At 51.9% G+C, this 16648-nt stretch overlaps 1 protein-coding gene across 2 annotated transcripts in view; it reads left to right on the top strand.

Moving 5' to 3' along the window:
• Nucleotides 1–8322: 8322 nt before the first annotated feature.
• LOC138265206 (probable cation-transporting ATPase 13A4) overlaps nucleotides 8323–16648 on the top strand; it is a 329838-nt gene continuing 321512 nt past the window's right edge. Inside the window, exon 1 of one of the 2 annotated variants that reach the window (XM_069212758.1) lies at nucleotides 8323–8627. In XM_069212758.1, coding sequence (XP_069068859.1) covers nucleotides 8562–8627 — 66 coding nt within the window. In that variant the 5' untranslated portion in view covers nucleotides 8323–8561. The remainder of the gene's footprint in view (nucleotides 8628–16648) is intronic. The other variant, XM_069212759.1, reaches the window with a different exon arrangement.

The following is a 16648-nucleotide window of genomic DNA, read 5'->3' as shown; positions in this document are numbered from 1 at the left end:
GCAGGCTCTCACGTATCCACTGTTCACTGGCACAGCCACTCTTTCCATAGTCAACCGATGTCCACCTCTTGCGATGCCCCCTGGCTGTCTGACACCCATGCGACCACACAGGCATAAAGGACAGTCTCCAATCACATTTCACTTCCTTACCTTTAAGGAAGTGCTCCCACATCTGGTGCTCTTTTTAAGAAAGAGGACCAGTGTTAAAAATGGGGTCTTTGGTTGGCAGTCAGGTGACCCCCGGGTCCAAGCAAGGACCCTCACCCTCGTCAGTGTAAAGGAGAATCCCCGTCAGTTAATGCCCGATTACCCTCATGGCAGCTTGGCACGAGCAGGCAAGCTTAACTGCAGAAGCAATGTGTAAAGTATTTGTACCAACACACACAGTAACTCAGTGAAAACACTACAAAATGACACAACACAGGTTTAGAAAAATAGGCAATATTTATCTAAACAAAACAAGACCAAAACAACAAAAATCAAACATACACAAGTCAAGATATGAATTTAAAAAGCAAAAAAATCTTAAATCCTTTAGAAAATAGTGAGACCATTGTTAGTGTGTAAAAGTACTTGGGTAGCGTCAAAAATAAAGCCGCACGGGTGAGTGTGCATCAAAAAAGGCCAGCAATGTGTTGATTTCTCACCTGCAAGCGAGAACGTACACCATTCCTTCTCCGGTCGGGTTGATATGCGTCATGTATTCTCTCCTGCAAGAGAGCGATGCGTTGATCTGGATGGGCACCTCAGGTCCTGGAAGGCCTTTTGTTGATTTTCCACGCACAGCGATTTTTTATCAAAATCCGGTTGTACGGTGTCAAGAAACCGCACTTCGTGGGGGCTTGCATCATTAATAGCAGCCGCTGCGGGTGTTGCGCGTCGTTTCTCTAGCCAGGTTGCATCGATCTCCAGCCGCGATGCAGGTGGACCATCGATTTTAGCCACAAGGCCGGCCGCGCATCGCTTTTCTGCCGCGAGGCGGGTAGTGCATTTAAAGATTCCCCACACTGTGGTCTTTTTGTGGATTTCTGTCCTTTTCCACCAGCTTCACCTTTCAGGGGCCCAGAGACAGGTTAGGGCACCACTTGGCAGGTAGGACTCTCAGCAGAAAGCCCAGGGGCTGGCAGAGAGAAGTCTTTGATGTCCCTGGGACTTCAACAACAGAGGCAAGCTCAGTTCAAGCCCTTGGAGATCCTTCACCAGTGGGAAGTCACACAAAAGTCAGTCTTTGTCCTCTCTCAGGCACAAGCAGCTACTACAGGCCAACCCTGCAAAGCACAGTCACAGGCAAAGGGGCAGTACTCCTCCCCCAGATTCCAGCTCTTCTCCTTGGCAAAGGTTCCTCTAGGTTCCAGAAGAAATCTGATTTTCAGGGGGTTTGGGTGCTCTTCTTATACCATTTTCTGCCTTTAAAGTATGCCTTCTTCAAAGAGAAGTCTCTGTTGTTTACACGGTCCTGCCTTGCCCAGGCCAGGCCCCAGACACACACACCAGGGGGCTGGAGACTGCATTGTGTGAGGGCAGGCACAGCCCTTTCAGGTGTAAGTGACCACTCCTCCCTCATAGCACAGATGGCTCATCAGGATATGCAGGCTACACCCCAGCCCCCTTTGTGTCACTGTCTAGAGGAGAGGTGCAAACAGCCCAACTGTCAAACTGACCCAGACAGGGAATCCACTAACAAGAAGAGACACAGACTGATTTAAGCAAGAAAATGCCTACATTCTAAAAAGTGGCATTTTCAAACACACAACCTAAAAACCAACTTCACTAAAAGATGTGTTTTTAAATTGTGAGTTCAGAGACCCTAAACTACAATTTTCTACTTGCTCCCAAAGGGAATCTGTGCATTAATACTATTTAAAGGCAGCCCCCATGTTAACCTATGAGAGATAGGCCTTGCAACAGTAAAAAACGATTTTGGCAGTATTTCACTGTCAGGACATGTAAAATACATAAGTACATGTCCCACCGTTAACATACACTGCACCCTGCCCATGGGGCTACCTAGGGTCTACCTTAGGGGTGCCTTACATGTAAGAAAAGGGACGGTTTAGGCCTGGTAAGTAAGTAGACTTGCCAAGTTGAATTGTCAGTTTACAGCTGCACACTCAGACACTGCAGTGGCAGGTCTGAGCCATGTTTACAGGGCTACTCATGTGGGTGGCACAACTAGTGCTGCAGGCCTACTAGTAGCATTTGATTTATAGGCCCTGAGCACCTCTAGTGCACCTCTAGGGACTTAATAGTAAATCAAATAGGCCAATCATGGATAAACCAATGTACATATATAATTCATACAGGGAACACTTAAACTTCAGCACTTGTAAGCAGTGGTAAAGTGTCCAGAGCAAACAAAAATAGCAAAAACAGAGTCCAGCACAGAAAAACAACCTGGGAAGTAGAGGCAAAACATTAGGGGGGACTATGCCAATGATGCCAAGTCTAACAACCAGCATTTCTCAGGGGCAGTAAGCATCATACCTCTGGTTCCCAAACATTGATGACAGCATTCGCCTCTTAATTCATACACTTGATAATATTTTCCCAAGCAGCCATCTTTAATTACATCCTTCAAAAATTCAACTCATTAATATATCTAGTCATAAAAAACAAGAATATGTGAAAAGACAATCATAATGTTATTGTGGAACTTGGTCATGTTTACATCTCACAGAAATCTTCTTTTCATTTAACTCTATTTTTACTACTCTTATAATGTTCCATAATAATCAATGTAATTTGCTTAGTTGAAGTCATTTAAGATATTACATTAAATATCTTATCCCAGCTAAACCATTAACTGAAGTAACCATCATTTTCCCATTGTACTCCTTTTCCATCAACCTGAGAATACTCTGTGAATGAAGACTATGGCCCTCATTCTAAGTCTGGCGGGCGGCGGAGGCCGCCCGCCAGACTTCCCCCCTCCAAAATACCGCTCCGCGGTCCAGAGACCGCGGAGGGTATTCCAAGTTTTCCCCTGGGCTGGCGGGCGGCCGCCAAAAGGCCGCCTGCCAGCCCAGGGGAAAACAACCTTCCCACGATGAAGCCGGCTCGTAATCGAGCCGGCGGAGTGGGAAGGTGCGACGGGTGCTACTGCACCCGTCGCGTATTTCACTGTCTGCTATGCAGACAGTGAAATACTAGCGGGGCCCCCAGGGGCCCCGCGACACCCCCTACCGCCATCCTGTTCCTGGCGGGCGAACCGCCAGGAACAGGATGGCGGTAGGGGGTGTCAGAATCCCCAAGGCGGCGCAGCATGCTGCGCCGCCTTGGAGGATTCATTTGGGCAGCGGGAAACTGGCAGGAGACCGCCAGTTGTCCCGGTCCGACCGCGGCGTTACCGCCGCGGTCGGAATGCCCAAGGGAGCACCGCCGGCCTGTCGGCAGTGCTCCCGCCCCCGTTGACCCTGGCGGTTCTGTACCGCCACGGTCATAATGAGGCCCATAGTTCTTCATAATCAAATTACGAATGATGTACAGTGGATCACTAGTCAATTCCACAGTCTGAAATTACCATCATTGCCTGAAAGCTAGCATTTTACCAATGCTGGGCGATGAATATGATGCCTTGGTTGCACAGACGTTGGCTATAACTGCATAGTTTTACCAGGGCCAGCATGTTTTCATGGGTCAACAATGGCTGACATTACATGGCCATCTACAATGTGGCAAAAATTACTACTGTAGTGCCGGGGCAGGCAGGTTATCCGTGGTGGACAAGGGGCATCATTCCATGGATGCCCACAAGTTAGCAAGCACTGCCACTACTGTGCTATAACCAGCATTTCATAAGTGGTAGACAATGGCCATCATCACAGGGATGTCCACATGTTGACTAAACTCACAAACATATTTGAGGACCAGCACAAAGACAAGTAAGTAAAGGGCATCATGCCAATGATTCCTATAAACCTTCAAAATGACCACAATTGAACACGGATCAGCATTATACTGGGGTATGTAGTGATACAACATCTGCAAAACCATTCTTACAGATATAAATACAAACACACACACACACACACAGAGTCATATTCTTATAGCATTTGTATAGAAATATGCACCACATATCATTGTTTTAATTCTTATCTTCCCCTGGTGCTTTAGGCTGCCACTTTTCTTCATGACAAGGCTGGCTCATGGATGCAGCTCCCCATCTCTGCTCTTGGGAGGGGGAATGGAAGGTGGATGTGCCTCTGTGGCCTAGTGAAAGGTTGGGATTTAAGGTTGATGTTGGGCACACACAGGAGTGCCAGGGGGTTTAACAATCATGTATACTTGGATGATCATTGCGGATAGTGTAGAGAGGGTTTATCAGACATTCATGTGCACACTTAGGAGGTGGGAGGAGATGGAGGGCAGCTCATTAGGTGGACTGGGAGGAGGCCAGTGGGAGTGCCCAAGGAAAGGGGCAGCAAAAGAGGCAAGTGTCTGATGAGAAAGTCTTTTGGCAAACAGGGAAGTTCTAGATGGCTGGGCAGATCTCCACTCCGGGAGAGCCAGAGACATGTACAACCAAAGGCTTTGGTTTATTGTTGGCCTGGAGAACTTCTTGCAATGTTGTAGTTCAACTCTCACATCTAGGTGAGACTGCTGGTTTTGTTTGTAGGTGATTAAGTCAATCATACAACAAGTCGCAACTGTCGGTCCAACCCTTCTGGCTCAAAAGCAGTACCTCACCAAAAACACAGACAGTAAAAGGTGATTTCTGGCAGTTTTTAAGCATTGATTTAAGAGTGCAACATCTCAGGGGAGTTGTGGTTAAATGGAGAGTACCCGTTTCTCACATGAGTAATAAGTCTTAGTCACACACGGCTATGAAGGAGAGGCAGTGAAGTTTTCAATACATTTTATTAACAAGACTGCAATCTACTGTAAAATGCATGAGCTACAATGATTAGGATAATGAATAATGCAAGAAGCAGAATTGTAAAAATGAGTGTTGTGAATACCATGACCTCCACCCTCTTGCAATAAACATAAGATGTGAAATAGGCCCCAATACCCTAGCATGGAGAATCTAACCTCTAACCTAAAGAGAGCTAGGTGTGATAAACCTAATCTGCAAGTACTAGGTCCATGAGATGCGTCCCCCAAACCTTGTTACCTTGGAATTAGGTCCCTAGATCAGACTGCGTGGTGATATAAAGGGTGAGTCTGCATAAAAGTGACGTGCAATATGGATGGCGTTGATAGCATCTGGTAGGAATCCCTCTGATAAACTTGTCTGCATGAGATGTATTTATATAGATCTTGTAGGACCCCTGACTCAGGTATGTTCCCAAACAATAGATAAGGAGGCATGCTTGGGGCAGCAATTACATAAACAATTCCCTCAAAAGTACATTATGTAAAGAGGTCCACCAAGCAGGACCTGCAGGATGCCCTACTGACTTTTGAGGAAGCACACTGGCTAAGGGAGGAGGCAGAGGACCAGGAGGGTGATGACCCTGAGGAGGATATGGAGGAGGAGGAAAGTGACTTAGCAGAGGCTCCAGAGGAGAGAGGGGAGCCCACAGAGAGGGGTCCCTTACGGGATCGTATGCAGGAAGCAGTGTTTCCTCCCACACCCTGTCCTCTGAGGAACTGCTGAGAGGCACCTGAGGGTGCAGCTAGCTCAACTCGCTGCAGAGGAGAGAGGAGCTAAGGCTGGCATAGCCCTCGCAGAGGAGAGAAGAGCCGAGGCTGAAAGAGCCTTGGCAGAAAGAACAATCTTATCAGCTCATGAACTGAGCCTGAAGGAACTGGACTTGAAAGCACAGCAAGCAGAGTCCAGTGGAGGCAGCAAAACGTCTATGTCCAGTGCTGAGAGAAAGATCAACTCACCCAGACATGTGGTACCTGATGCCAGTGAGGGGGAGGACATAGAGAGGTGGTTTGAGGTGTTTGAGGTTACTCTAGTAGTGCACAGAATCCCTGAGGAGGATTGGGGGGCTTTCCTATGGGGACATATACATGGTAATGGGAGGGATGCCCTTCTGGCCGTAGATGGGAGAGACCAGTTGAGATATTCAACCATGCAGGGGACCCTGGTCAAGAGATATGGCTTCACCCCAGAGGAGTGCAGGTTAAGATTCAGGGGCGGTAGGAAACTGCCTCACCAGTCCTGGCGGGGATTTTGTGGGACACTTTTGATGGGACTTCCAGTCACATTATAAGGACTTTCTGACCACAGAACCAGCAGCACTCCAGAGCTGTCACTGCTCAGGGAGAGACAGGCAGCTGAAGCAGGCACAGAGTGCTGTGGACATAACCCCTGGAGGCGGGGGCTGTGCCCAGCTGTGCAAGAGTGTCTGAGCGCAGCACCAGCCACTCACAGTCACATCATAAGGACTCTCTCACCCCAGAACCAGCAGCACTCAGGAGCAGTCACTGCTGCAGGGAGGCACAGAGTGCTGTGGACATAACCCCTGGAGGCGGGGGCTGTGCCCAGCTGTGCAGGAGGCGTGTCTGAGCGCAGCACCAGCCACTCACAGTCACATCATAAAGGTCTCTCTGCCTGACCACAGAACCAGCAGCTCTCCAGACCAGTCACTGCTGCAGGAGAGACAGGCAGCTGAAGCAGGCACAGAGTGCTGTGGACATAACCCCTGGAGGCGAGGGTGGTGCCCAGCTGTGGAGGAGGAGTGTCTGAGCGCAGCACCAGCCACTCACAATCACATCATAAAGGTCTCTCTGCCTGACCACAGAACCAGCAGCTCTCCGGAGCAGTGTCTGCTGCAGGGATAGACAGGCACCGTCACATCACAAGGTCTCCCTGACCACAGAACCAGCAGCACTCCAGAGCAGTCACTGCTGCAGGAGAGACAGGCAGCTGAAGCAGGCACAGAGTGCTGTGGACATAACCCCTGGAGGCGGGGGCTGTGCCCAGCTGTGCAGGAGGAGTGTCTGAGCCCAGCACCAGCCACTCACAGTCACATCATAAGGACTCTCTCACCCCAGAACCAGCAGCTCTCCAGAGCAGTCACTGCTGCAGGAGAGACAGGCAGCTGAAGCAGGCACAGAGTGCTGTGGACATAACCCCTGGAGGCGGGGGCTGTGCCCAGCTGTGGAGGAGGAGTGTCTGAGCGCAGCACCAGCCACTCACAATCACATCATAAGGACTCCCTGACCACAGAACCAGCAGAACTTAGAGCAGTCACTGCTGCAGGAGAGACAGGCAGCTGAAGCAGGCACAGAGTGCTGTGGACATAACCCCTGGAGGCGGGGGCTGTGCCCAGCTGTGCAGGAGGAGTGTCTAAGCGCAGCACCAGCCGCTCACAGTCACATCATAAGGACTCTCTCACACCAGAACCAGCAGCTCTCGGGAGCAGTCACTGCCGCAGGGAGGCACAGAGTGCTGTGGACATAACCCCTGGAGGCTAGGGTGGTGCCCAGCTGTGCAGGAGGAGTGTCTGAGCGCAGCACCAGCCCCTCACAGTCACATCATAAGGACTCTCTCACCCCAGAACCAGCAGCTCTCGGGAGCAGTCACTGCCGCAGGGAGAGACAGGCAGCTGAAGCAGGCCCAGAGTGCTGTGGACATAACCCCTGGAGGAGGGGGTGTGCCCAGCTGTGCAGGAGGCGTGTCGGAGCGCATCACCAGCCACTCACAGTCACATCATAAGGACTCTCTCACCCCAGAACCAGCAGCACTCCGGAGCAGTCACTGCTGCAGGAGAGACAGGCACCTGAAGCAGGCACAGAGTGCTGTGGACATAACCCCCGGAGGCGGGGGCTGTGCCCAGCTGTGCAGGAGGAGTGTCTGAGCGCAGCACCAGCCACTCACAGTCACATCATAAGGACTCTCTCACCCCAGAACCAGCAGCTCTCAAGAGCAGTCACTGCTGCAGGAGAGACAGGCAGCTGAAGCAGGCACAGAGTGCTGTGGACATAACCCCTGGAGGCGGGGGCTGTGCCCAGCTGTGCAGGAGGAGTGTCTGAGCGCAGCACCAGCCACTCAGTCACATCATAAGGACTCTCTCACCCCAGAACCAGCAGCTCTCCAGGGCAGTCACTGCTGCAGGAGAGACAGGCAGCTGAAGCAGGCACAGAGTGCTGTGGACATAACCCCTGGAGGCGGGGCTGTGCCCAGCTGTGCAGGAGGAGTGTCTGAGCCCAGCACCAGCCACTCACAGTCACATCATAAGGACTCTCTCACCCCAGAACCATCAGCACTCCGGAGCAGTCACTGCTCAGGGAGAGACAGGCAGCTGAAGCAGGCACAGAGTGCTGTGTACATAGCCTCTGGAGGCGGGGGTTGTGCCCAGCTGTGCAGGAGGAGTGTCTGAGCGCAGCACCAGCCACTCAGTCACATCATAAGGACTCTCTCACCCCAGAACCAGCAGCTCTCCAGAGCAGTCACTGCTGCAGGAGAGACAGGCAGCTGAAGCAGGCACAGAGTGCTGTGGACATAACCCCTGGAGGCGGGGCTGTGCCCAGCTGTGCAGGAGGAGTGTCTGAGCCCAGCACCAGCCACTCACAGTCACATCATAAGGACTCTCTCACCCCAGAACCAGCAGCACTCAGAGCAGTCAGTGCTGCATGAGAGACAGGCAGCTGAAGCAGGCACAGTGATGGGCAAACCGAGAGAAAAGAAGGAGCGCCGGGCACTGCTGAACGAGGGCGAGGACAACGAGATGGTGGGTTTTACTGTCACTGACACAAAGAGCCTTTTACCTTTAATCTGTGGGATGCTGGGTGAGTCTGTGGGTTGTGTGCTCTTGCTGCTTGGGTGACATTTATTTTTGTTTATGTGCAGTTTTATAGCGCTGATACTGTTTGTTACACTTATAACTTGGTAAATCAAAACTTTCTTTAATCAGCTGCGTCCGCAATGTACTTTGGGAAGAAATCGTTTGGAAAACGACCTGAACCTGGCCGGGCAGGAGCGAGTAATCTCAGCTAATGCCTTACTAGCCTGCGAGGAATGCTTCCCAGGTTAATAATCTCCCTCTGGTTCTTGCGTGGTAAGGTGCGCGCCTTGGAAGGGTCCCAGCTTCAAGCGCCCTTTCGCCCCGGGGCACCGGGTGCAACGCCTGCTGGGTGGGCGACTGCTGGGGACTGAAGGTACCCGAGTAACTCTGTTAGACATTTACTACAGAGACACGCCTAATGATCACCCCAGTGTACGCGTGAAATGACACCGTCCGCAGTGACAAGCTTCCTCTTTTGGTGTAAGTGAACATTCATGGTTTAAAATAAGGATGTTAAAGTTTGAAATATGTGTACAACTCCGGGACAGGACAGCAGACAGGGATGGTGCGACGTCAGGAATAAACGGTCCTGAAGCAAGAGAGATGCATCTTGGGTAGAACTGCAGCGCACCTGCCAGTGTATTATACAGAATAAAGTATCCCCAGCATGTCCGCACCCAGTGCTGTAAAAGGGTCCTCTGCTGATTGATGGACAGGGGGGTCCATAACTGGTCAGAGAGGACCGATGCTGGTAAAGTGCAGGACTATAGTAGGGAAAGCTACTAGTGCTCATCAGATGTGAACACGTCTCCTAGGAAACGACAGATGTTTGCCAATTTACATTTTGAGTAACTTACTTTGGCAGCTTTGACCAGGTGGCTGGGTAGAATCATTTGCTAGAGCAGCACATGCCAATGTGTGTGGACATGTATGTTTGCATATGTCTGTGTTTGTGTATCTATTCTGCTGTGTGCTGGTATTTGCCAGTTTGCAATTTGGGCAGCTCCCTTCGACAGCCCTGACGAGGTGGGTAGCTAAGGTAGCAACAGGCACATGTGTGTGTGTGTGTGTGAGGTGTGTCTGTGTGCCCGTGCATGTGTGTGTGTCTGTGAGTGTGAGATGTGTGCGTGTGTGACATGTGTGTGTGTGTGTGAGGTGTGTCTGTGTGCCCGTGCATGTGTGTGTGTGTCTGTGTGTGCACGTGCGTGTGTGAGATGTCTGTGCTTGTGTGTGTGTGTGCATGTTTACATGTGTATTTGTGCAGCTGTGAGTTGGTGTGAGAACATGTTTGAGAGAGATTGAGAGGATGCCCATCACATCCACTTCCTGTGCTCATGCTATGACCTAGGCTGAAGGTCCTGTTGGAAGCCTCTCTTGGGTGCTCAGGAAGTGCCTTCTCTGAAGGAGGTGTGTGCCGAGGTTATGTGAGGTGACAACCCCACCAACGCTTCGGCAGTGGGCTCTTTCCTGACTGTGACAGGTCTGTATGGTTTGGTCCTGTAGAATAGGAACGTTTGTGATAGTTGGTCTCTGTAGAGGGCAGGTGAAGGTGGTCATCCAAATCCTGCGAGACAACAAGCCTCCATCACCTTGGCTGTGCCCGGGCTCTGGATGTGGCTGGTCTGTGGGGATTGGTCCCTCAGGGAGAGTGAATTTGGGATTAGGAGGATGTACCGGGGTTGTGAGGGGCTCGATAAGGAGCTCTGTTCGTGGATTAGGATCACGAAGGGTAGAAGTCCTGATTATTTTTTATTCCATGAGTGCAGCCCTGATCTGACATACGGTGTGTGGTAACACTAATATGTGTTCAAATGGTTTTAGTATTCAACTCTTTGGGGAATTTATTTGTGAATTTATTGAGCTCTAAATTAAACAAACGGATTATTGTTGCTATATTAGTTCCACGACCATATAAGGCTTGTCCAGGAGACCCCCTGAGCCTGAGGTCAAGCAGTGCAGATAGGAAGATGTACATTACTGTGAGCTTCACTTGGTGGTGACAGAGAGCACCAGGCATCAATAAGGACATGATGCTGACTCTGTAATTATCTTCATTTCAACTCAGAAGGAAATTGTAAATGAGTAGAAATGGCTTTATTTTAAAGAGAGCTTGCTACATTAGAGCCAAGAGAGGCAAGCATTGGATAAAGGCCCTCTGTGCACAGACCCAAGTCCACACTGATCTGCATCTCAGAGCGAGCCAGGGCTTTGAGGCTGCCTGGTTTTCCTAGAATGTTGCAGACAAGATGGAGCCCAGTAGAGTCAGGTGTCTAGTGAAGGTTTACTGTACAATGCTTGAGACTGGTGATTGTCCTCCCTCTAAATTGTGTTGGGATCTGGTAGGATCTGGTAGGAGTTCTCAGTAGCACCCAGATCCACACCCAAGAGTGGGCGTATGCTGCTGGATGATGAGTTTTTGTAGGGATTGGGATGGACCTCCACTCTCCAGGGAAGGGAGGACAGTCTCCAGGGGTGGGAGGACAGTCTTACGGGCTGGATGTGTGTTGCATTTTGTAGGGATTGAGATTGACCTCCTGGCTCCAATGGTGGGAGGACAGCCTCCAGGGTTAAAAGGGCACTTGCTAGGGATTGGAGGACAGTCCCCAGGGTTGGATGGGCAGTATCCAGGGGTGGGAGGTCTGCTTCCAGTGTGGGAGGGCAGTCTCCTGGGGTGGGAGGACAGGCTCCAGGGTTGGAAAGGCAGTAACCAGGGCTAGGAGGTCAGTTTTCAGTGTGGGAGGGCAGTCTCCTGGGGTAGAAGAGCAGTCTCCAGGGTTGGAAGGGTAGTATCCAGGGGTGGGAGGTCAGCGTCGAGGGTGGGAGGGCAGTCTCCAGGGTTGGAAGGGTAATATCCAGGGGTGGGAGGTCAGCTTCCAGGGTGGGAGGGCAGTCTCCAGGGTTGGAAGGTCAGGATCCAGGGGTGGGAGGTCTGCTTCCATTGTGGGAGAGCAGTCTCCTGGGGTGGGAGGACAGTCTCCAGGGTTGTAAAGGCAGTATCCAGGGCTGGCATGTCAGTTTCCAGTGTGGGAGGGCAGTCTTCATAGGTGGGATGGCAGTCTCCTGGGGTGGGAGGACAGTCCCCAGGGTTGGAAGGGCAGTATCCAGGGGTGGGAGGTCGGCTTCCAGTGTGGGAGGGCAGTCTCCTGGGGTGGGAGGACAGGCTCCAGGGTTGGAAAGGCAGTAACCAGGGCTAGGAGGTCAGTTTTCAGTGTGGGAGGGCAGTCTCCTGGGGTGGAAGAGCAGTCTCCAGGGTTGGAAGGGTAGTATCCAGGGGTGGGAGGTCAGCGTCGAGGGTGGGAGGGCAGTCTCCAGGGTTGGATGGGTAATATCCAGGGGTGGGAGGTCAGCTTCCAGGGTGGGAGGGCAGTCTCCAGGGTTGGAAGGTCAGGATCCAGGGGTGGGAGGTCTGCTTCCATTGTGGGAGAGCAGTCTCCTGGGGTGGGAGGACAGTCTCCAGGGTTGTAAAGGCAGTATCCAGGGCTGGCATGTCAGTTTCCAGTGTGGGAGGGCAGTCTTCATAGGTGGGATGGCAGTCTCCTGGGGTGGGAGGACAGTCCCCAGGGTTGGAAGGGCAGTCTCCAAGGGTTGTAAAGGCAGTATCAAGGGCTGGGAGGTCAGCGTCCAGGGTGGGTGGGCAGTCTCCAGGGTTGGAAGGGTAATATCCAGGGGTGGGAGGTCAGCTTCCAGGGTGGAAGGGCAGTCTCCAGGGTTGGAAGCAGTATCCAGGGGTGGGAGGTCGGTTTCCAGTATGGGAGGGCAGTCTCCATGGGTGGGATGGCAGTCTCCTGGGGTGGGAGAACAGTCTCCAGGGGTGGAAGAGCAGTCTCCAGGGTTGGAAGGGTAGTACCCAGGGGTGGGAGGTCAGCTTCCAGGATGGGAAGGCAGTCTCCAGGGTCGGAAGGGCAGTATCCAGTGGTGGAAAGTCAGCTTCCAGGGTGGGATGGCAGTTTCCTGGAATGGGAGGACAGTCTCCAGGGTTGGAAGGACAGTCCCCAGGGGTCGAAGGGCAGTCTCCTGGGGTGGGAGGACAGTCTCCAGGGTTGTAAAGGCAGTATCCAGGGCTGGGAGGTCAGTTTCCAGTGTGGGAGGGCAGTCTTCATGGGTGGGATGGCAGTCTCCTGGGGTGGAAAAGCAGTTTCCAGGGTTGGAAGGGTAGTATCCAGGGGTGGGAGGTCAGCTTCCAGGGGGGAAGGGCAGTCTCCGGTGTTGGAAGGGCAGTATCCAGGGGTGGGAAGTCAGCTTCCAGGGTGGGATGGCAGTCTCCTGGGGTGGGAGGACAGTCTCCAGGGTTGGCAGGGCAGTTGTTAGGGGTGGGAGGACAGTCCCCAGGGTTGGAAGGGCAGTATCCAGGGGTGGGAGGTCGGTGTCCAGTGTGGGAGGGCAGTCTCCTGGGGTGGGAGGACAGTCTCCAGGGTTGGCAGGGCAGTTGTTAGGGGTGAGAGGACAGTCCCCAGGATTGGAAGGGCAGTATCCAGAGCTGGGAGGTCTGTTTCCAGTGTGGGAGGGCAGTCTCCAGGGTGGAAGGGCAATATCCAGGGATGGAAGAGAAGTCTCCATGGGTGGGATGGCATGTCTCCTGGGGGGGGGGGGCAGTCTCCAGGGGTGGAAGAGCAGTCTCCAGGGTTGGAAGGGTAGTATCCAGGGGTGGGAGGACAGCTTCCAGGAGGGAGGACAGTCTCCAGGGTTGGAAAGGCAGTATCCAGGGGTGGGAGGTCAGCTTCCAGTGTGGGAGGGCAGTCTCCTGGGGTGGGAGGGCAGTCTCAAGAGTTGGAAGGGTAGTACCCAGGGGTGGGAGGTCAGCTTCCAGGGTGTGAGGGCAGTCTCCAGGGTTGGAAGGGCAGTCTCCAGGGGTGGAAGAGCAGTCTCCAGGGTTGGAAGGGTAGTTTCCAGGGGTGGGAGGTCAGCTTCCAGGGTGGGTGGGCAGTCTCCAGGGTTAGAAGGGCAGTATCCAGGGGTGGGAGGTCGGCTTCCAGTCTGGGAGGGCAGTCTCCTGGGGTGGGAGGACAGTCTCCAGGGTTAGAAGGGCAGTCTCCAGGGTTGGAAGGGCAGTATCCAGGGATGGGAGGTCAGCTTCCAGAGTGGGTGGGCAGTCTCCAGGGTTGGAAGGGCAGTATCCAGGGGTGGGAGGTCAGCTTCCAGGGTGGGATGGCAGTCTCCTGGTATGGGAGGACAGTCTCCAGGGTTGGAAGGTCAGTATCTAGCGGTGGGAGCTCAGCTTCCAGTGTGGGAGGGCAGTCTCCTGGGGTGGGAGGACAGTCCCCAGGGCTGGATGGGCAGTATCCAGGGGTGGGAGGTCAGTTTCCAGCGTGGGAGGGCAGTCTCCATGGGTGGGAGGGCAGTATCAAGGGGTGGGAGATGAGCTTCCAGGGTGGGAAGGCAGTGTCTTGGGGTGAGAGGACAGTCTCCAGGGTTGGCAGGGCACTTGTTAGGGGTGGGAGGACAATCTCCAGAGTTGGAAGGGCAGTATCCAGAAGTGGGAGGTCAGCTTCCAGGGTGGGAGGGAAGTCTCCAGGGTTGGATGGGCAGTATCCAGGGGTGGGAGGACAGTCTCCAGGGTTGGGAGGACAGTCTCCATGAGAGGGAGGACAGTCTCCAGGGTTGGAAGGGCAGTATCCAGGGGTGGGAAGTCAGCTTCCAGGGTGGAATGGCAGTCTCCTGGGGTGGGAGGACAGTCTCCAGGGTTGGAAGGGCAGTCCCCAGGGGTGGGAGGGCAGTCTCATCCAGCCACTCGCAGATTCATGATCAGTAAGCGTTGGTTCACTCCACTGAAACTGTCGATTTCTGAACTCAATCTACATGAGAGACATCTGTGGTGAGCCTCCTCCACCAAATATTAAAATGTGTGGAGGTTTCTTTCCTTTTGAAACTATATGATTCTCCTCCGTTCTCCCTGAAGCCAACATCTAACATGCTTGGGCAATGTCAGTTAGTGTGGCATTGACTGACGGTTTTGACCTTTGACAACACTTTTGGGATCACTGACACAATATTGTGGTAAAAAATATTGTTTAAAAAATGTTGTGTCAAAAATATAATTTACCACAATATCATACTGCTATATTTATAATGGTAGGTACAAAAATCTCAGAAAAAAAATATAGTTCACACTAATATTGCCCAAAAATAGACAAAAATATAGATTATTTGATGTAAAATGTAAAGGAGCAAATGTTAAATATTTTGCTACATAAATTTACTGTAATGCAAATAAAATATATTCCACTAATAGTTAATGCTATAAATATACTCATGTGAACATAGCTGTTGCCACTGGGTAGTAATAGTTAGGATTGTGTTTCTGAAAACTTTGGCGCTGTCTGACGAATCTCCACAAAACTTTCCAAGAAAGTGTTTGTTTTAGACTAGTTTGCACATGAAAACATTCAGGGTGATCCATCAAGCATGGGCCAAAAAAAAGAGGGCTTGTAAAATGAGCTTTCCCATTCCATTTCCTATCGGAGTTTTAGACTCAGCTACAGCTTAAACTGCTGAAGGGATTTACATCCCGTTTGGCTGAAAGCTAGATCTAGGTCCAAGCAAATGCTTTTTTGGAATTTGGTGTATATCAGTGTACACGTTTTTGATCAATGAATGCCCAAAAACTTTGGGGCATATTTACAAGAAAGTAGTGCATAGGTCCCAAAGTGCCACTTGTCTTGGGACCCCTTAGGCCCCCCTAATTACACCATGGTTGGGCAGTATTTACAATGTGGTGCACCATGGCAGTCATTAGCTCCATAGCGTCAACATTTTTGGTGCTATTGTTGTGTTTTGCTGAACTAGCGTCAAAATTGTTGGCACTAGTGCAGCAAAAGTCTTGGAGGCCCAGAGGTTATTATGGGTGTGCCACTGTAATGCCTGTTTTAAGCAACATTTAAAAATTACAGTGAAACTTTCACAGCACCATTTTTTTGGGCTTCCCTTTGTGAGAACACCCCCTTGTATACATTATTCCTGGTGCAGGCATAATGTGGCACAAGGGGTTAAAAAGTGGTGCAATGCATGCACTGTGACACTTTCTAAATATGGTGTGGGTAAATGGCCTCCTTAACGCCGCCTTAGCATTAAAAAAAATTAAGCTAGGGCAGAGCAAGGAGGAGGTAGGGGCTTGTAAATAAGCCCTTTGTATATCTAGGGAAATAGAGACTCTGTGGACCCCAACATATCTCAAGCTGAGATCTGATTGGCTACCACATTACCTCAAGTCTCACTGCATAAGGAACTGGCATACTGGAGAAAGGATTGTCCTTTGTGGCTTCACGACATACAGATTTCATACTGGTCCTGGAGGGGGCAACATGCCCTGTGCTTGGTCCTGGGGAGTGCAAGGCCACAGTCTCTCAAGTGGGTGATTTATCGACTGGTTCTGGAAGGGGCATTGTGCCCTGTGCTCTTGTTCCTGGTGAGGATGGGATGAGTGGATACCATACCCACCTGTTCTGGAGGGGGCAACATGCCCATTGCTCTGTCCTGGGTAGTGCAAGGTCACAGTCTCTCAGGAGGGTGTCTTCCCCACTGGTTCTGGAGGGGTAACATGCCCTGTGATTTTCATCCTGGGGAGGATGGGGTGGGTGAGTGTCTTCCCCACTGATTATGGAGGGGGCATTGTGCACTGTGATCTTCGTGGGGTGAGTGGGTGTCATCCCCACTGTTTCTGGAGGGGGAATCTTGCCCTGTGATCTTCATCCTGGGGAGGATGGGGTGAGTGGGTGTCATACCCACTGTTTCTGGAGGGGGCATCGTGCCCTACAATCTTCATCCTGGGGAGGATGGGGTGAGTGGGTGTCTTCCCCACTGGTTCTGGAGGGGGCATCGTGCCCTTCGATCTTCATCCTGAGGTGGGTGGGGTGAGCGGGTGCCATACCCACTGGTTGTGGAGGGGGCATCATGCCCTGTGATCTTCATCCTGGGGAGGATGGGGTGAGTGGGTGTCTTCCCCACTGGTTCCGGAGGGGGGCATCGTGCCC

Source organism: Pleurodeles waltl, chromosome 11 (genome assembly GCF_031143425.1).
Source record: "Pleurodeles waltl isolate 20211129_DDA chromosome 11, aPleWal1.hap1.20221129, whole genome shotgun sequence".
NCBI classification, from domain to species: Eukaryota; Metazoa; Chordata; class Amphibia; order Caudata; family Salamandridae; genus Pleurodeles; species Pleurodeles waltl.
This window is presented reverse-complemented; position numbering and strand designations above follow the sequence as displayed.